The sequence below is a fragment of the Lithobates pipiens genome, unplaced genomic scaffold, assembly GCF_037356315.1.
Source record: "Lithobates pipiens isolate NorthernLeopardFrog02 unplaced genomic scaffold, aLitPip1_a1.2 Scaffold_8, whole genome shotgun sequence".
NCBI lineage: Eukaryota > Metazoa > Chordata > Amphibia > Anura > Ranidae > Lithobates > Lithobates pipiens.
The window spans coordinates 309,263,482-309,285,111 of record NW_027507903.1 but is presented as its reverse complement, the minus strand read 5'-3'; the positions used below and the strand labels follow the sequence as shown (position 1 = coordinate 309,285,111).

Here is a 21,630-nt window from a genome sequence, read left to right as displayed (position 1 = left end):
CAACCAAATGTGATAGTTACATTCCCGACACGTACCAGGAATGTACAATGGATGTAAAAAGTCTATACACCCCTGTAAAAATGTCATGTTTCTGTGATGTAAAAAAAAAAAGAGACAGATAAATAATTTCAGAATTTGCCCACTTTTAATGGGACCTATAAACTGTACAACTCAATTGAAAAACAAACTGAAATTTTGGGGAAGTAAAAATAAAAAAACTAAAGTAATGTGGTTGCATTAGTGTGCACACCCTCTTTTAACTGGGGATGTAGCTGTGTTCAGAATTAAGCAATCATATTCAAACCCATGTTAAATAGGAGTCGGTACACATCTGCCATCATTTAAAGTGCCTCTGATTAACCCCAAATAAAGTTCAGTTGTTCTAGTAGGTCTTTCCTGACCTTTTCTTAGTCACCTCATACAGCAAAAGCCATGGTCTGCAGAGAGCTTCCTAAACATCAGAGGGATCTCATTGTTAAAAGGTATCAGTCAGGAGAAGGGTACAAAAGAATTTTCAAGGAATTAGATATACTATGGAACACAGTAAAGACAGTCATCATTAGGTGGAGAAAATATGGCACAATATTGACTTTACCAAGAACTGGACATCCCTCCAAAATTGATGAAAAGACAAACTGGTCAGGGAGACTGTCAAGAGGCCTACAGCAACATAAAAGGAGCTGCAGGAATATCTGGCAAGTACTGGCTGCGAGGTACATGTGAAACAATCTCCCATATTTTTCATTTGTCTGGACTATGGGGTCGATTGGCAAGACGGAAGACTTTTCTTATGAAGAAAAACATCCAAGCCTGGCTAAATTTTGCAAAAACAAATCTGAAGTCTCCCAAACGCATGAGGGAAAATGTGTTATGGTCTGATGAAACCAAGGTTGAACTTTTTGGCCATAATTCCAAAAGATATGTTTGGCACAAAAAAAAACCTGCACATCACCAAACGAACACTACTCCCACCGTGAAGCATGGTGGTGGCAGCATCATGCTTTGGGGCTGTTTTTCTTCAGCTGGAACAGGGGCCTGAGTCAAGTTTGAGGGAACTATGAACATTTCCAAATACCAGTCAATATTGGCACAAAACCTTGAAGCCCGATACACACATCAGATTTTCTGCTGATTTTTTTTTTTTTTTTTTTTTTTTCCCTCAGATTTACCAAAACCGTGTAGTGCAAGGGTTAGGGCTTGCCTGACTGCATATAAATTGAAACTCCTAAGATTTGACCTCATATTCTATGGTTTTGGTAAATCTGAAGGAAAACAGCAGAAAATCTGAGTGTATGGGGCTTAAGGCTTCTGCTAGAAAGCTGAACTTTATCTTTTAGCATAATAACAATCCAAATAATACATCCAAATTAACAAAGGAATGGCTTCACCAGAAGATTAAAGTTTTGGAATGGCCCAGCCAGAGCCCAGACCTGAATCCCATTGAAAATCTGTGGGGTGATTTGAAGTTGTGCACAGGAGATTCCCTCACGATCTGACAGATTTGGAGTGTTTTTGCTAAGAAGAGTAGGCAGATATTGCCAAGTTAAGATGTGCCATGCTGATAGACTCATACCCAAAAAAACTGAGTGCTGTAATAAAATCAAAAGCTGCTTCAACAAAATATTGGTTTAAGGGTGTGCACACTTATGCAACCATATTATTTTTACTTCTCTCCACCTAAAAGTTTGTTGTTCAACTTAGTTGTACAGTTTATAGGTCAGATTAAGGCTGGGTTCACACTGCTGCGGGGGGAGATCCGGATGTGATTCGCACAGCAAATCACATCCGATCTCCGTAGCACTGCGAGTTCAGCCATACAGATAGTATGGCTGAACTCGCAGCTGTCCCGCAGCAAACTCGCACAGGACCCTTTTTTGGGTCCGCAACGGAATCGGATCGCATGGGGGTTCACACCATGCGATCCGATTCCTGTGCGAGTCGGCAGATCGCACTGCGATATGCCGACGGATCTGGGGGTGTCATTAACATAACATTGACACCCCCAGCCGTCCGCATAGGGCAGTGTGAACTGCCGGCGGGAGGTGAGCGATGCGGGAAAACGCCGCGGATTCGCGGCGTTCCCGCATCGCAATAGTGTGAACCTAGCCTAAAGGTGGAAAAAGTTATGAAATTATTTATGTCTCATTTTTTTACGCCACTGACATTTTACCAGGGGGTGCGTTGACTTTTTCTATCCACTGTAACTGTGTGTTTTTTTTGTTTTGTTTTTTAAAGTGCTAAAGCATTGAGTTTTTAGTTCTTTTAAATATTTTGTAATGCAATGAAGTAATGAAGAGTTCCTTTTATCTTTTCCAAATGTTTGTGGCATATTCTTTACTGGTAACACAATAGTTTTAATAGTATAGTTACAAATGGTATTATATACTGTACCTCTATCTTTTTTATTTTTTTTAAAGGCATCCTCCTCCTAAACGTTAAAGCGTTTGTTAACCCAAAAAAAACAAATCCTGTTCCTTTAAAGCATGTTATACAGCACAGTGCTTGTGCTGTGTAATTTGGCCCCTAAAAACCTGTCTGATCCTGCCTGACTATGCCCTCCCCTCTGCAAACAGACCACGATAATCATGGCTGCTGAGCCCTGACATTGTGGTCCTTTGTGTGATTCTGTCAGCCGCAGCCCTGCTCCCTGCAGCTCTCCTGTGTCTGTGTCATCTGTCCTCCTCCCCTCTTCCCTATCTGCTTGTACCAGTGTCCGTCCCAGCCCTGCTCCTGCTTATGCTCCTCTCTATCTGCTATAAAATTTTCTTATCCCCTCTGCACCTTAATAACATGTGTCCCTGTGCCTGCCCATGTCGGGCAGATTAAAAAAAACACAAAATCGTGGCAAAAAATGCACTACATGCTTTTCTGCAGCTTCTCCATTAAAGTCTATTGAGCCAAAAACGCACCTTTTTGTGTTTAAAAAATAATATAATTCCGTGAACCTTTCTAAAAACGCAGTGGTTGAAAAATGCATAGTGTAGATGTGAACGTGTCCCATAGGAAACCATGTTAAATGAACTGTAGTACATCTGCAAAAAGCACTAAAAGATGCATAGGTGTGAACCAGGTCTTAAGCTTTCCATTTTAGTAAGCTAATAGTTTGTACTTTTAGGTATAGAGGAATCAAATCTTCCAAAGGCTTACTCTGAAATAGATATCAGTATATTTCTTCAAGTGATATCATTCATGATTGCGCATTGTACTGCGGAACCCTGGCTCTGACGAGAGCTGCAGTGTTCTGCCTTTTTTTTATATATCTATTTGATTGTAAGCTCTTATGAGCAGGGCCCTCTTAACCCTCTTGTATTTTATTGCAATGTAACTGTGCTGTCTCCCTTTAGATTATAAAGTGCTGTGCAAACCGCTGGCACTATGCAAATCCTGTATAATAGTAATTATTACAGCGTCCTCCGACATGCTACTCTGCAACTCCATGTGACTTTTGATGTCTCAAGGAATAGGACACGAGATTTGTTAGTGAAATGCTTTAAGGGAATAAGCAGCATTAGCGGAATGGATCGCCAGAAAGCATCAAAGACATTGTGGGTCATAATAATGCTAGCTTGAGTGTTTAAAAAGAAAGCGGTCCCTGCTACTGCACTGAACGGTGCTCCCGTAACGTGTGAGCCCTGTTAGTGCAGTAGTACTCTAAGCCCAGGCCAGATTACATCTTTGCCCTAGAGCAGTGATCATCAACCCTGTCCTCAGGGCCCACTAACAGGCCAGGTTTTATGTATTACTTTGGGGAGATGCAGACTAGAATGCTGCAATCACAGCAGCAAATTATATCACCTGTGATATATTTGTTATCTAGCAAACCCGGCCTGTCAGTGGGCCCTGAGGACAGGGTTGATGACCACTGCCCTAGAGGACAGGTTCATGGCAGCCTGTGTTCAAAGGCAGCTGGCCATCATTCAACCCAGAAGACTGATGACATCTAATTTCGGAAAAAAGTTAGTGGACAGTTCTTGATTGAAGGTAAGTCTTGTAGCAAAAACAGTTTTTTTTTTCTTTACTGGAGGCCTGTCCTAAGTTATGTGAAAGAGCTACTAATGATATTCAGAAGAATGCGGTTACAATACCTATTTGTGTAACATTTTTCTTGGAGGTTCATGCCTTGTTAGCTGCCATTTAAGGCAAAGGGAGATTAATTTTTATCTTGTACAAGAGAGGATATTAGGTATGTGTTTGAAGATACATTCTGCGAGTGGAAAATTATTTCTGGCGAGCGTGGGCTGCCTCGGAGTGGGGGGGGGGGGGGGGGGGGCAAGCACCGCCAGCAGGCGGGGTTGATTTCCCAGCCAGGGGAAGAGAGAGTAGAGGAAGAGGCGAGCTGGCCATATCATCACAGATCGAGGATTGCCCGCTGTAACAGCTTTCATTTGAATTGCTGTCCACTTGCGGTCACATACAGACCCGGCGCTTGTGACAGATAGAATGGACGTGTTCCGCCTGTCACAGGTGCCAGGTCAGGAGGAGGGGCTGTATGTGACCTCGAGCAGACGGCAATTCATATGAAAGCTGTTAAATGGGGAAAAAAAAAAACGGAGAGCTGTTACAGCGGACAATCCCCGCTCTGTGATGATCCGGCCGCCCTCTTTCTTCCTCTGCACTGGTCATGCTGAAATGATGGGCACAGGTGAGGCTGTGTTAATGGGCACTGGTGGGGCTCCGCAGATGGGCACTGTGAGGCTGCGTTGATGGGCACAGATCTAGTTCATATTTATTAATAAATATTTAACTTAATTCTGCATAAAACATTTTAAGTGTCATTTCATGAGAGAATTTATGAGGGTGTGTTTAGAGTTGGGTGGGGCAACTGGTGGCGAGTAACCCTTAAGGCCTGGCTAGTAGCTCAAGACTTGAAATTTTGAGCCCTGCATTAAATGATGTGCCCAGTGTATGTGTGGGGTGTTTTTTATTTTTTTTTGGCTTACAACCACTTTAAGCCTGGTATGCACTATACATTTTTTTTTTTTCAATCCAGAGTTTGGAGCCGCTGTACTAACTATCCAAAGATTGTGGAGGGCCCCCCCGCCAGATTACTCCGATCAGCGCTCTCTGCCATTGGCAGTCAGTTGGCTGCTGGTTTTCCAGCATGCTCGTCTGACAGTAGCTGGCTTCTGTTTGGCAGGGTGCCACACAGACCAAATGTCGGCTGTTTTTTTACTGAACTGGCCAATGTCTCCTCACATTCAGCTCTTGTGTACGGGGCTTTAGGAGTGACTAAAGAGCAGTCCACTGGGCAACATGCATTGTGGTGACTTTCCTTTGACAGTTTACATTGTATTTAGTGATATCGTGCTGAGTAGTGTTATCTTATAGACTCACAAACATATGGTAAACAATAATACAACATTGTTGGCCTATATAGGTTGATGTATGATATATGCCAAACTGGGACAGACCTGGGTCTAAACATTGTAAAGTTAAGGCATATACTGTGTAAAACAATGTGCAACTAACTGTAACGCACTGTAGAATATGTTGGGGCTGTATAAATAGACAATCATAATTCTACAAATTAGAAAGGGAATTAGAATTAGAAATAATTTGTATTCACTGTTCAGGTCATAATTGGGATTTTTTACTTTCTCATGGCTCCTTAATGCAGGGCTAAAACATCGCAGAGAGGTGGCTGGAAAGAGCGCTATTTTCAATGGAGAGCATCTGGTTCTAGAGGAAACCGACTGGTACCTTCTTAATCTTTTCCGACTTTGGTGGCACTATGGGATCAGTTTTTTGAGACTTCAGATGTGGGTAGAAGAAATCATGGAAAAATTCATGAGGTTTGTTATCCGTGAAATTTCATCTGTTTATCTGTGCAGGAAACCTGTACTGTGAGAAACACGGGGACTGCCCCTGCAAAATGGAAAATGCATGTAGATTAGGTCAGGGTTAAGTCAGTACTTCTGATTTGCTTACTTGTTCAAGACCAGTGCCTAAGAAGGTGTTAATAGCAAATACATTTTCATGTTAAAGTTGTTCTAAAGGCTAAATGTTTGTTTTACCATTTTAACTTATTCCCTGCATTAAAGTAAACAATGTTTAGGTGGTAATATCACCCCTATACCCCCCCTTACACTGACCTGAGTTGTCACTCAATCCAGTGCTGTTCCTGTCTGTAGCAAATACCATGCGACATAAAAATTAATTTTCTAGCAAAAAAACGATGATGATTTTTATTTGTAGTCAGAGTCTTCAAGCGGGAAATGCGATACTCCTAAGAACCAAGGCCTGAGGTGTGCCTTGGCCTAGCTGGTCAGTATGCCTGAGAAGAGGGCAAAAAGACACAAAATTTAGGTGAAGAAGGGAAGGTAATGAACCATCAAGGATAAAGGTGTGCTCCCGGATGGCAGCAGTACGCATCCAGCAAGTAACTGGAAAGTGTTTGCCATGGCAAAAGATCACAATGACTCCTGACTTGGCGATGAGACGGAACCCCCTATCGAACCTGTGACACTACCCTAAACCCAACTGAACATCCCCTGAAAGATTGAATTGAGCCAGATGCCCGCGACACCCAGACCCGAGAATGAACTGCTTGTGAAATGAGAGGATACGAGAGGGGAAAGGAACAAGGTCTGGCCCGAGGAACCCCCTGCAAAAGATCGCAAAATACCCCAATGAACACCAGTGAAATAGCCCAGAGACATACCCCCCCAAGAGGGTGAGTGGCAAAAAGACCACTAACAGGAGTGCTAAAAGCTAGAAACCTGATGGATGTGACGGAGTAAGTGGACAAGGCCCATGCCCATGGCAATAATACTGTCAACCTGGAAAACCATACCGGGCGCAGGACCCAGGTCCCACCGGATACGATCGGGTCATGCTACAGCCTGAACCCAACAGCTGGGACAGAATCCTGAACCAAGGAGGGCCAAACCCCCTCTCAGAGAAACAGTCCCCATGGCATGCAACTGACATACCCAAGCCCCCCCTATTTGGAACAAGCTGGGGATCGGAAAAGACGACTGGACTGATGTCCCTAAGTGGGACTCCAGGCAATAAGTTCAAACAAGATCAGAGCCAAGAGTGGAATCCAAAACCATTGTGACATCTGCCCAACCTACCCCCCAAGGACCGTCACGTGGACGTGGCTTAACAAACACCCTGAGAGAGACTATACATCCCTGGGCAGTAACCAGGGCTTAAACACAACAGGACATCAACTGAAGAAAAATGTTTTCGACTGCTTCTGACCCAAGGGTGAGCCCCGTGGTGAAATGACATCAGCACCAATCCACTAGCCCCTAACAACGGCCGGGCTGAAGGAAGTGATAGCAAGCATGGATGATATCGGTATGAATGCCAAGACGGCCCAACCTGAAACACAATACTAGAGAAATGACAGACAACCAGACAATGAGAACAACAATACCCCCTGCCTAACTAAGAATGAAACATGAGCAGAAAAGTCAAGACCACTGTGCGTGAAAAGAACCTGCCGCACGGACCCCCCCCCCCCCCCACCCAACATGTAAAGTGGTAAGTGAGCCCGAGTAACCTGCAGTGCAGAGGCAGGTAATTAACTGAAAACTCAGGGCTAGTGTACCCACGGACCGTGGTGGGTAGTCTTATAGATGTGGTGAATGAACATGCAACGTATGACGTATGGTATACGGGCGAGAAGATTGAGGACAACAATCAATTAACAAACGAAAACCTCAGCCCGTATGGATCTATAGACGTGACAGATCCGGACGTGTGAGCCCTAGCTACCTGACCCAGGTACAAACAAACATGACACAGACACGATGAGACATGACAATCAACAAGGACGAACGACTACCAGAGTATGCCATGAGTGGACAATGCCCCTCTGAGAAACTCTGAGACTGAACACCAAGTCTGAAATACCAAGACAGGCATGCTGGCAGCAACACAAAAACAGAAAACGCTGAGACAGAAAACGCTGAGACAGAAAACGCAACATGCCATGATGAAAAAACACCATGACAGAAAACGCTGAAACTCCATGCTGAAGGAGAAACAAGGTGACAGAAACAGAGGCAAACGCAATGACAGCAACAACCAAGACTGAAACGCTGAGGCATAAATGAAAAGCCAGAAAACCTGGGCCAGAAATGCTATAACAGAAAAACTGCGACAGCGACGCAACAGCAGAATCCTAGCCAGAAATGCAAAAGGCCAAAAAACACGCTGAGACTGAATGCAAAGACAGAAATCCTGGTTCAGAACGCCATGACAGAAATCCTGGTTCAGAACGCCATGACAGAAATCCTGGTTCAGAACGCCATGACAGAAATCCTGGTTCAGAACGCCATGACAGAAATCCTGGTTCAGAACGCCATGACAGAAATCCTGGTTCAGAACGCCATGACAGAAATCCTGGTTCAGAACGCCATGACAGAAATCCTGGTTCAGAACGCCATGACAGAAATCCTGGTTCAGAACGCCATGACAGAAATCCTGGTTCAGAACGCCATGACAGAAATCCTGGTTCAGAACGCCATGACAGAAATCCTGGTTCAGAACGCCATGACAGAAATCCTGGTTCAGAACGCCATGACAGAAATCCTGGTTCAGAACGCCATGACAGAAATCCTGGTTCAGAACGCCATGACAGAAATCCTGGTTCAGAACGCCATGACAGAAATCCTGGTTCAGAACGCCATGACAGAAATCCTGGTTCAGAACGCCATGACAGAAATCCTGGTTCAGAACGCCATGACAGAAATCCTGGTTCAGAACGCCATGACAGAAATCCTGGTTCAGAACGCCATAACGCTATCAGGCATCCAGGCAGGAACGCTATGACAATAATGCCGGACAGACCACTATGACGGAAATGCAGCGCAGAAACGCTGTGACGGAAAAGCCGCGCAGAACGCTGTGACGGAAAAGCTGTGACGGAAACGCTGTGACGGAAACGACACGTGGAGCTAAGGCGGGGGGGAAGACCCGCCACGTGGAGCTCAGGCGGGTGGGGAGACCCGCCACGTGGAGCTCAGGCGGGTGGGGAGACCCGCCACGTGGAGCTCAGGCGGGTGAGGAGACCCGCCACGTGGAGCTCAGGCGGGTGAGGAGACCCGCCACGTGGAGCTCAGGCGGGTGAGGAGGAGGAAGCTCAGGAGGCCCACCCCGTGGAGCTCAGAGGGGAGGGGGGAGACCCAAGATGTGGAGCTCAGGAGGCCCACCACGTGGAGCTCAGAGGGGGGGGGAGGGGGAGACCCAACACGTGGAGCTCAGGAGGCCCACCACGAGGAGCTCAGAGGGGGGGGGGGATACCCAAGACGTGGAGCTCAGGAGGCCCACCACGAGGAGCTCAGAGGGGGGGGGGGGATACCCAAGACGTGGAGCTCAGGAGGCCCACCACGAGGAGCTCAGGGGGGGGGGGGAGACCCAAGACGTAGAGCTCAGGAGGGGGGACCCACCACGTGGAGCTCAGGAGGGGGGAGGCAGCCCACCACGTGGAGCTCAGGAGGGGGACCAACAACTTTAATAGGGGCAATAAAAAGTGGAAAAAACATAAATTGTCCTTCTATGCTTCCAAAGCACAAGCTGGCATGGGGGGCACCAGATGTAGCCAAAAAATACTACAAGGGGGACTCTCCTGGCATCCGTCTAAAAAGCCTAGGAAAAAACACCTACGCAGAACTTACAGTACGCTCAGTGAAAACTGGCTAAACAGCCAAACATTCAGCAGATAAGGATATAAGGTAGCTCAATGTATAAAAGGGGAGACATTTCTTGCACTGTAGAAATCTTGGATTGAGAATGACAAGTCCTTTAACTAATGGGGCGGATTCGGAGCCCTGTGTGCTGCATCAACTCTGTGTCCGATTCATAAAAAGTGGACAAAGTCTGCGGAAAGCAAAGCCAGCTCAACCTGAATGCTGCAGATCTCTGGGGAGCAGAAAGTAATAGAGATCATTGTTAAGCCCCACGCAACAAATACCTTACGTTTGCATCTCAACGTGATCATTAAAAAACCAAAAAAGGAGCCAATTCAATTCTAGGGTAGTGTGTAACTAGCATAGTGGCTTTGGCACCCTGACATGCAATAATGGAAAATGGGGAGGGGCAAATCTCAGCATATGTTTCCACCTTGACCTGTCCTGCCCGAGACAGCACAGAGCGGACAAGCACACCCCTCTGCTCCCTAGCAGCCACACACCGACTCCCGGGGAGAGTGTGGGTGAAGGACGGCCGATCACCCCCCCTCCTCCCCTCCGCGGGAATACCGGGCGGGCTGCCCGCAGGAGGGCTGAGGGAAGACTGCGGCAGGCACGGCCAGGCTGGACACGTGTGAGGGGAGAGGGGAAGCCGGAGACAGCCGACCACTCCCCCCCCCCCCCCCCCCCCCCCCCCAGGAATCACCCGGTACTCTGCACATGTGAGGGGGGAAAGGGAGCCGGCGGCGGCCGAACATCTCCCCCTCCCCCCACCAGGAATCGGCCGGTACACTGCACATGTGAGGGGGGAAAAGGAGCCGGCCGAACACCTCCCCCTCCCCCCGCCAGGAGAACCGGTGGGCGCTCTGCATGTGTGAGGGGAGAGGGGTAGCGATCACCTCCCCCTTTCCCCCGGGGATCTAGCGGGCGGTCAACCAAACAGAATGGGCTCTTTGTGATGGACTTTACGGAGAGCGGAGCCAGCAGCAGCCTGACACCCCCCCCCTCCCCCGCCGCCACATGAACAAGGGGAGAGAGGATCTAGCGCCCGCCGATCACCAGGTGGGCTCTATGCAGCTCCTGGTGACAGCCGTGTATGGGAGCGGAGCCACGCGGCGGGCGATCACCCCCTCCCCCCACCCAGGGAGAATCAGCTGGCCGCCACGTGGGTTTGGGGCGGGCAGGGAGAGTGATGATGTGAAAGAAAAAATGACAGATGCACCCCCGCTCCCCCCTGGCATGAACGCGGGCGGCATGCTATCCAGAGGGAGCGGAGGGTGGTGAAGGATGGCTGGACTATTTTATTTTTATAATGTCCAACTTAACAATTGCTGTGCTTTCTCTAGGGTGTATAAGTACCAAGCTCACGAGTATGCTTTCTCAAGCATTGAAGGACTGCTGCGTTCACTTGGAGGGGACCATTTTGTCAATATGACCCAGAAGTCAGTTGCGGAGTCTTTGCAGGGAATTGGAGTGTCACAACGTTTCATAGATGACGTGATCAGTGCTGTGATGAAAGCCAGTTATGGACAGTCTGTGACCATTCCAGCTTTAGTGGGTGAGTTTTACATTGAAGACTTTGTCAACTTTATATGAAGACTTTTTCACTTTACTAATCTAATCGATTATACACAGGCTGCCAGCAAGCATGCGAGAAAAGCTGTAATTATTAGGTAGCTCTGCATGATGTACTGCAAGCAAATGTCATTGGTGCTTCTCATACCAAAGAACTCAAGATTAAAGCAAACACGCAGTATAGACTGCATAGCTATGGTACAAATATGTGCAAATATATTTTGTAGTAACGTGGTGTTTTTTTTTTTTTTTGGACCTGCTTAAATGATCCGAAGTCCTGAATATGTACAGTCCCTTGAAATTTCCACATTTTGTCATATTGCAACCAAAATCGTAAATGTATTTTCTTGGGATTTTATGTGATAAACTAACACAAAGTGGCACATAATTATGAAGTGGAAGGAAAATGATAAATGGTTTTCAATTTTTTTTTTACAAATACATATGTGAAAAACGGAAAATTGTATACTCACCTTTCCGTAATTTTCCTTTCCTGACGCATTCCATGGTAGCACACACAATGGGGTTGTGACTCCGCCTCCACAACCTGATAGGACTGGTTAGCTATAAGATTTGAAGAGGAGTCCACCGTTGCATTCTCAGTAACTATCACCTTAGAGGGGTGGGATCCTGTGTGCTACCATGGGATGCGTCAGGAAAGGAAAATTACGGAAAGGTGAGTATACAATTTTCCGTTTTCCTGACGCATCATGGCAGCACACACAATGGGAAATAACTCGCTAAATGGGAGGGTGCCTTTCAGAAGTTTTTATTTACTCAAGTACAAGGTATGGATGAATTTGATTGAATAATTGATCTCCCGAACTCAACCGTAGTTAGTTGAGTCGGGTCTATTCTGTAGTGCGACATGAATGTGGTTTTTGACGCCCAAGTTGCTGCCTTGCATATAGTCTCTGGTGATACTCTACAGTACGCTGCCCATGAGGCCATCATCGCCCTCGTTGAATGCGCTTTCAGGTTTTCCGGTATTGAAAGATGTTGAACTAGATATGCTTTCTTGATAATTTTAATTAACCATGAAGCTATTGTCCTTGAAGAAGCCGCTTGACCTTTTTTGGCGCCATGCGGAATGACCAGGAGGTTTTCTGACTCTCTAAATGGAGCGGTGACTTCCAGATAGGTAGAGATTGCAGACTTCACGTCCAGAGGATGCGGATTTCCATCTGTGTTGAGAAAAACAGGAAGATTGATCTCCGGATTGAAGTGGAAGCTAGATGCTACCTTCGGCACGAACCGGTCCGAAGGTTTGAGTACGACCCTGTCTGGGTAAAAAAACTAGGTGTGGTTCTTTGATTAACAGAGCTTGCAGCTCGGAGACCCTCTTGGCCGGTGTGATTGCAACTAGAAATGATAGTTTTAGTGTCAAGTCCCATAGGGATATTGATCCCGCCGGCGTGAAAGGTTCTTTTGTTAAAGCTTCCAGAACGATCGATAGATCCCAGGTCGGAAAAGTTGGTTTTCTGGGAGGCCTTATTTTTAGGCATTCCTTCTGAAACTGAATGATGAGGGGATTTAAAGCCTATTTGATTCCTGTCATTGCAGGTATGGCAGAGACGTGAACTTTTAAGGTGCTTGGCCTTAATCCTTTCTCTAGGCCTAGTTGTAGGAATTCTAACATCTGAGAGACTGATGGAGAAGGAAGGGTTCCAGGACTGCTGTTGGGCTATTGCGGAAAATTCTTCCCAAATCTTATTGTATATGTTGTTTGTCGATTTCTTCCTTGCTTGTTGTAAGGTAGATACTACTCTTAATGAACAACCCTGTTCTAGCAACCTTTCCCTTTCAGTTTCCAAGCCGTCAGGTGTAATCGCTCTGGTGACGGGTGTAGGAATTGCCCTTGCGAGAGCAGGTCTGGGAACAGCGGAAGTGGGAGAGGCTCCTCTGTGTTCAATTGCAGGATGGTCGGAAACCACGGTTTTCTGGACTCGAAGGGCAACACTGCTATTACTGTGGAAGACAAACTCCTCAGTCTGGCCAGAAATCTGGCTAAACCGGGGCACCGGAGGGAATATGTAACCTAGGCGAAATACCCAAGGATGGTGAAGACAGTCGATCCCCGTTGCTGGATAGGCTGTCCTTGCTAAGAAGCGAGTGCATTTGCGGTTCGCTGGGGTTGCTGCCAGATCTATATCGGGAACGCCCCATTTGCGTGTCAGAAGAGTAAAGGCCTTGTGACTGAAAGACCACTCGTTGTTTGATATAAACATTCGACTTAGGTCGTCCGCGAGTTGGTTGTGAATCGCGGGTACATATACTGTCCTCAAAACCGTCAGGTGAACTTGAGCCCACTCGATTATAGGTCGAACTTCCCGCATTAGGACTTTGCTTCTGGTGCCCCCTTGCTTGTGGACATAATTCACAGCCGCTGTATTGTCCATGCGTAGTAGGACACTCTTCCCTGAAAGAAGGGGACTGAAAGTTAGGAGTGCTTGCCATGCGGCTCTGAGCTCCAGAACGTTTGAGACTATGCCTTGTGGACAGAAGGGCCAGCGGCCCTGTGCTCCCCGGTCTAGATGATACGCTCCCCACCCAAGATGACTGGCGTCTGACGTTACTATTTCTGGGAGTGGGTGAACGATAGGACGACGGCGTGCTAAATTGCTGGTTTGAGTCCACCATCGTACTGATTCCTTGACTGCCCTGGTGATCGATATTTGTTGTGACATTGATACCCCATTCCATTGTTTTAGGAACGAATTCTGGAGTATCCTCGAATTCCATTGGGACCACTGAACCATTAGAAAGGTTAATGACATTGAGCCCAGAACGCTTAAGCACTTTCTTGCAGACAGGTAGTCTGCTGACAGTAGCCTTTTTACTTTGCGGATGAGTGGATAAAGTTTTCCCTGGGGAAGCCCTACTGTGTTGGATCTGGTGTCTAATTCGGCTCCTAGGAAGACCATCTTCTGTACTGGGACCAGGCTGCCCTTCCTCCAATTCACTATCCACCCGAATTGCTGGAGTGTGGAAATCAAGATTGAACGATGTTGTAGAAGTGTTTCTCGACTGTCTGCTAGAAGAAGAATATCGTCGAGATAGTGTAGGACCCTTAGTCCCCTCTCTCTCAATAGTGCTATGACTGGTAGTAAAACCTTTGTGAAGGTCCTGGGTGCCGTCGATATCCCGAATGGGAGGCTTTGAATTGAAAGTGTTGCTTGTCTATCGCGAAGCGCAGGTATTTTTGAAAGGTTTGATGCACTGGAATGTGTAGATAAGCGTCGGACAAATCGACTGAGAGCATCCAGTCTTGCTCTCCTACTGTTAGTAATATTGATTGGAGACTCTCCATCCTGAATGATTCGACTAGAATCATTTTGTTCAACCTTTTCAAGTCCAACACAGGCCTCAGGTCTCCTGTTTTCTTTAACACTAAGAAAAAGGGGGGGAGTAAAGACCTTCTCCTCTCTGCTCCTGTGGAACGTCTATGATTGCTTGCTTTTGGAGCAACTGCATGATGTATTTGACTAAAAGCTTCCTTTTCCGACGCGAAAATGGTAGTTTGGTAGGCCTGTAGTGTTTTTTTTTTTTTTTTGGTGGTTTTTGCTTGAACTTCCACCTGTGACCTTGCTGAATGGTGGATATCGTCCAGGGATCTTTTATTCTGTCTATCCATACTTGGGCAAATAACCTCAGCCTCGCACCTACTATTGCGGGCTGGGCATGCATGGCATCAAAAAGATTTTTTGTTGGTCTCCCGGAATGGTTGTCTTTGATTTTTGGACTCTCACAAAAGAGAGTTGTGTGTTTCGCCAATACCGTTTGAATTCTTTCCCGGGTCTATAAGATCTTACGTCCCGGTACCTTTCGGGCAAGTGTCATCTGAAGGACGGATTTATCTGTTGTTTGGGTCTTCTGTCCGACGGTTTTAGACCCGATTTTCCTCCCGTGACGTTTGATATTACGGGATCTAATTTTAAACCGAAAAGGTTAGTGCCATCGTAAGGGATCTTACACCAGCTGGATTTGGAAGTTGCATCAGCAACCCAAGGTTTCAGGCAGAGCGCCCTCCTGTAAGTTACTGAGGCCAGCATCGCTCTTGCTGAAGATCGTATAACGTCCACCGCCGCCTCTGCTACAAAATCGCCCGCTAGGCTGAGTTCCTGCAGCGCTGAAATAATCTTGTCTTCTATTGGTAGGGTTACATGGCGTGCTAAACGCATCAGTAAGGAGTTTACCACAGGAGCGGAGATAAGAGGGTTCACTGCTGGCTCTTTTAGGGGATAGAGCTTTGCTAATCTGTTATTCAAACCGGATTTTTTTTTTTTTTTTTTTGGCCTTTGCCATTCATCTTTTATGAGCTCCTCTAGCTCTTCAATAAAGGGAAGGACCTCCGGGTCCTTTTTCAGATTAGGGAAATATTTTCCTAACTTAGGGGGGGCGTCTTTCTCTTCTTCCCAACCGATCGCCTCCTTAACTGTTTTCGCAATGGGTTTATCAATGCAAAATCGAAAATTGTAGGGGCCAAGGGTTCCTCTTCCTCCGGGGAGTCGTCTGGATCCTGAGGGGTGTGTGAAGTTGAGGCTGAGTTAGATGATCTGATTGGATCGTATGCTGTCACCTGCAAAATCGTTTCTTTAACCGAGTCTCTTATGATATTGGAAGCTTCTCTTGCGTCAGCTTCTTTGTCTCGAGTTGCTTCCTCCAGACAGATTTGGCAAACAAGCTTACTAGGTAATGCTTGCGCTCCACAGACCCAGCAGGTATTAACCGCAGGACGGGTATGGTGCTATGACTGGAAGTAAAACCTTGACCGACTACGCCGAGAGTGCGAGTGTCTTGAGGGGAAACGTTCCTTTCGTTTAGAATAGGATGACCCCGATGACCTGCCAGAGCTACCAAAATGAAAGGTATTAATGGCAGTGCTCTCTTTTTCTCCTCTTCACTACTTACCAATCCATACGTCCCCTTACCTTGTAGTTCTTGGATGGTCTACTAAGGCAGCGGTCTCCATAGGGAAGGATAGAGTACACCTGTGACCAGAGGTTTTCAGTGTAAAAGCTCATGCAGAGTATAGGCAGAAGGTGCTGACACAGAAATTAATGGTACGCAACATAAAGATGATAGAAAAAACACTTACCAGAGATCAAGGAGGACTTGTCTTGCAAGGTAGCAGGCTGTGTGCAGAGACCAGGATGACAGGTGGTGTAGAAACACAAGCAGCACATCAAAAATGAAAAAGGCAGTTTTTAAATAGACCGCCGTCGCCGGAGGAGTGACGTCACCGCCGCGCATGCGCACTGGCCGCCCGCGCCGCCCCGCGCCATCTTGGATGCTGGCAAATGCAGAGGGCAGGGGGAAATGTCACTTCCTGAGCGCCGAGCGTCCAAACACGGCCGCCATGTTGGAAAGGGTATACGGCTGTGGAACTACAGGGCTCAGCATGCCCAGAGAAAGTAAAGAAGGAAAAGAAAAGGGAAAAAAGAGAAAAACGAAAATAAGATTAAGGATAAAGGTATGCCTGGGGAAGTAAGAGGGAGAGCAGTAGCTAGAACAAAATAGGTAGAGGGAGACCGCTGCATAACATTAAAACCTCTTTAAGGTTTTTTTTTTTTTGCTTACTTGATTTTTTGCCCCTGAGACCACCAGAGTGGGGCCCCCTGCGTTATAGCTCATTTAGAGACCGTACGGACAGGAGCTTCCAGGTAGGAGAGGCTGAACCTAGCTGGGGTAGTGCGGTAAGGGGCTCCATTGCTAACCGATCGAATAGGTGATGTCCCATTCAGGTGAGGAAAAAAAGGAGAATGCAACGGTGGACTCCTCTTCAAATCTTATAGCTAACCAGTCCTATCAGGTTGTGGAGGCGGAGTCACAACCCCATTGTGTGTGCTACCATGGGATGCGTCAGGAAAGTGTGGTGTGCATTTGTATTCAGCCCCCCTGAGTCAATACTTGGCCTGGGTGCTACTTGAGGTCATGCTTTAAGTCGCCTCAAGTCGTGCTGTGATTCCTATTCAAGTCGTGTCCAAGTTGCCTCACAAAGTCACGCTGCCAGTCGTGTTGCCCCTGTGTGAATGGACTCTCAGTAAATCAACCCCATTGTATCTCTTTGCTTTTTTTTTATCAGCAATGTTCTCAGACTTGGCAGGCTGCCCAGATAGTTGAGACTCAAGTCGCTCAGACAGGGAGACTTCAGGCGACTTGCATTGACTTCTATTACAGAAGTCATTTTCAAGTCGCGCTGAGTCGCCCCGGCCCTGTGTGAACCTGCTAGTGCAAAATGGGCCTAATTTGCAGCACAATCGGCCAATGCCAATATATCGGTTGACCTCTAGTTTTGTTAGCATTGCACCCTTTTTTATATTTGTCTTTTATGGTGTGTAATCAGCCTTTGGTGCCGTCTGCTAATAAATATGTATCCAAGCGCAGATAATCTTTTGTAAATATTGTTAGGCTTTACATACTAATGAAAGAAAAGTCCATTTCAGAAGTTGGTTAAACAAAATAGGCGGTTTTCATTGAAAAGGAATGATTAGTACTGGCAGAAAAGATGGAATATATTAATTGATTATTTTTACCTGTATGGGCAGTTTAGGGGATTGTCATTTTAATTTATTTCACTGTTAATGTTACCGTTTCAAGGCGTAGTTACGTAGTTACGTACTTCATTTAGTAGCTTCATCATAAAAGTCCCCTGTGACTCAGTGTACATATGTTAGGGCTGTCACTCTACCTATTGCATGCTGAGGACACTGACAAAAGATGTGTACTCGGCATAAACCTTACCTGGTTTTCAAATCTGTGCATTTCCATAGACATCCAGTAATCCCTAACAAACTGCCTCCAGTTATTAACCTAACTTTTGACCTGCATTACAAAGACCTTGCTCTTGAGATGTCACAAGTAATTTATTTAGGGGATGTTAGGTTTTAACTTTACATGGCTGATGAGTATGTGATAGCTTTGTGGTAAGACCTGTAATTACTTTTCCATTTCCATGTGTCCAAGGCGAATGAACCCAAGGGTCAATTTATTAATATAATTACTTTTACTACTTAATTTCTTGATCATTTTCTCATGAAAATGTTGTTAAGTTAGGAAAAAATTATCTTTTTAATTTTATTTTTATTTATTTATTTTTTACACAAATGAGTTATTTAGCTATTCAAAGCTCCCATATTTTTCTGAGTCTGTATTTGTTTCTAAATCCTTTTATCTGCACCGACCATGCCTCCACCTCTGCTTTAATGTGTATGTGAAGCCAAAAGTATTTGGATTAACATAAACTTTTAATTTGCCTTTGGAGTAAAGGTAAAATCTGCTAATTCACCATCCACCCCCAATTCTGTAAGCTAAAAATGTATTAAATGAATTTACCTTTCCTCCCTTGTGCCGTCTAGGCGAGGGTGACATCACCATACGTCTGGCAGTACCCCAGGGAATGATTAAACACTCATAGTAGTGTGAAACGCATCTACCATACCAGGCATCTGGTGTTGTGGTGTCACTTTGGGATGTCGGCATAAAGATTTTTGATTATGTTGTGGTGTGTAGCCTACTCTTCTTTTTTGTGCATTGTATCTGGAGACAAGCCGAGGCGTGCACCCACCATCCATCAGGTTTCTCTACCTCACCTGTAGTGGAAAACCTTTGTTCTACAGGACCCCAGGGAATACTTTAGTATTACAAGAGGCCAAGTTATTAAGTAGACCTTGCTTGTAGTGGAAGTTCCGCTTTAACAGATGCCTCATTGATATCAATTAGCACCAGTCAGAATCAATATTATAAATGTAACTCTCTATCTAAAGCCAATTTATTTATTTTTCTTGACTAGAACATGGAAAGGTTTATTTTTCTGTGTAAATAGATTTCCCTTTTCACTTTCTGTCCCAAGTAGTAAGCTGGCCAAACACTAGTAAAATGTAATTAGAAATTTTTCATTTTAAAAACATTTGTTTAATTTTCTAATTGTTAGTGGTGGGTCAAATTAGTGTTCATTTCCAACTGACAAGAACAGTTTCGATGGAGCAGGAAGGAAAATGTTGCACAAGTGATCATTTCTGACGGTGACTATAGTTTTCTTTCATCCATTCACTCCAAAATCCATTTTTTTTTTAAAGTGGGATTCCGCTCTTCTTTTTTTATTTTTTTCTTACCTGTCTCACTGGTGGGCGAGTGCTAGCTTCGATTGGCATCCACGTCCGGCGTTTATTTGACCCCCGGCGCGACAAATCTTTTCTTCAGGATGACTTATAAAAACCTGCTCTGGCGTTTTTCCATTTTAACTGTGGGCGTCTGAAGCCCACAGGCATTTACTTCCTGGTATATGATGACGTCTGGCTCCCAGCATGCTCCGCTTTTAAACAACATTCATCAAGTCCTCGAATGTACTGATGAAAATTTTTAGTACAAACTTTCGTTCGTGAAAATCTACTTCTGTATGACCAACTCTACAATTGTGACAGCAAGAGAAGTTATTTTTTCCCCAAGCCAGACACATAAATTTCAAACAAATTTCAAATCTTCACTTATTACCTGACCCCACACCATCTAAAGCAAACCAATTTGGCTTTAGATACATTTTAGGCTAGGTTCACATATTTGCATCTCTGTGCTGGTGTGTTTGCACGGGCACATAGGCCTATTCATTTGAATGGGCTACCAGAAATATGGGAAAAGTCCCTCACCCTTCTACTAAATCTTCATGGAAACTCATGGTGCTGCATCACCATGCAGTACTGTGCAGAATTTTCAGATACGTGGGGGTGACATTAGAAAATAGTGGCGACCCCCCCCCCCCGCTCATCAGCGCATTTTTGACTGCGGGTGCAGAAAGCTGATTACAAGTGTTCCTGGAAGCCTGGTACACAATATTCGTTTTTTTATTTCCATTCAACCCAGCGGGTTGAATGAAAAAACCTGTCAGCTCTGGTCAGAGCCGCAGTACTAACTACAGCAGGTTAGTTCAGCGATCTCCCTCATTGAGCTATTGTGTTCTGACAGGGGGACACCCCTCCACATCCGACATACACATAGGCCGAATGTCAGCCGTGTTGTTTTTTTGAACGGGCCAATTTCTCCCAACATTTAACCTGTGTGTACCCGACCTTAAATCACCATTAGTTACATAGTCTGGCAAGGTTGGAAAAAAATACACCAGTCTATCCAGTTCAACCTGTGGTGTGTGAGTGTCTGTGAGTTGCCTGAGTCTTCATAGAAGCAACTTGTTTCCTCCCTGGGCAGTCTGCCAAGAAAAGAGCAAAAAGATACAATGTTTACACTTGTATGAATGAACTCAACTCTGTGTAGTGTTCTCAGTTTAACCATTTAAAGACTAAATCTTTTCTGACACTTGTTGCTTACAAGTAAAAGTCCTGTATTTTCTGCCAGAAAATCACTTGGACCCCCAAAAAATTATATATATATTTTTAGCAGAGATCCTAGGGAATAAAATAGTGGTTGTTGCAATATTTTATGTCTTTCAAATGCAATTTTTTGGGAAAAAAAAAATACACTAAATGATTAAAAAAAAAAAATAAAAAAATCTAAAACGATAAAGTTAGGCCATTTTTTTTTTTTCGTCCAAAAGTTTTGACTACCTGTTTTTTTATTTTATAGGCTGCTTTCACACTGGAGCGGGCAGGCGTTGATGGTAAAATGATGCTAGTTTTAGCAGCGCTTTACCATCATTTTAGCGGTGCTAGTGGGGCACATATAACCCAGCTAGTGGCCGAAGAAGAGGTTAAATGCGCCCGTGAAGCACCACTGCCGAATCGCATTGCATGCACTTCGGCAGTGGTGCCCATTAATATCAATGGGCAGGAGTGGTGGAGGAGCGGTATACACAACTCCAAACGTGCTGCTTGCAGTACTTTTTTTTTTTTTTTTTTTTTAACATCCTGCCAGCGCATCGCCTCAGTGTGAAAGCACTCTCTTTCACACAGACTGCATGGGTGCCGTTTTGCAGGCACTTTACAGGCGCTATTTTTAGCCCAAAAGCGCCAAAAAAAACGTCCCAGTGGGAAAGGTGTCTGTTAGGTTTTATGAGATGAAGGGGGATAAAAAAATAAAGAAAAGAAAAAAATCGGCCTAGCATATCGTCCCAAAAAAATCAGCATCATATATCGGCCATCGGCTGCCATGATTTCTAAATATCGGCATCGGCCTGAGAAAAACCCATATCGGTCGACCTTTAGTAAAGAACCCTCTATGCAGTTTAAGTTTAAATCGCTTCTCTTCAAGTTTCAGTGAATGGTCGCTTGTCTCTTTAAATTCCCTTTTTTCTGAAAAACATTTTTTCCCCTATGTTAGGGTTACCAGTACAGTATTTGTAATTGTACATCGCTATCATATCCCCTCTTAAGCGTCTCCTCTCCAGCAGCGGTGGCCCATCCATGAGGGGTGCAGGGGCACCGCCCGCCCCCTAATCCATGCACCTGGCCCCTAATTTATATGC

The 21,630-nt window shown here is 45.4% G+C and overlaps 1 protein-coding gene across 1 annotated transcript in view; it reads left to right on the top strand.

The window, feature by feature from the left end:
* The window catches only part of PCYOX1L (prenylcysteine oxidase 1 like), a 52,458-nt gene that overhangs the window by 8,679 nt on the left and 22,149 nt on the right, over window positions 1–21,630 (top strand). Inside the window, exons 3-4 of the mRNA XM_077472727.1 lie at window positions 5,618–5,792; window positions 10,988–11,199. Of these exons, the coding sequence (XP_077328853.1) occupies window positions 5,618–5,792; window positions 10,988–11,199 (387 nt within the window). The remainder of the gene's footprint in view (window positions 1–5,617; window positions 5,793–10,987; window positions 11,200–21,630) is intronic.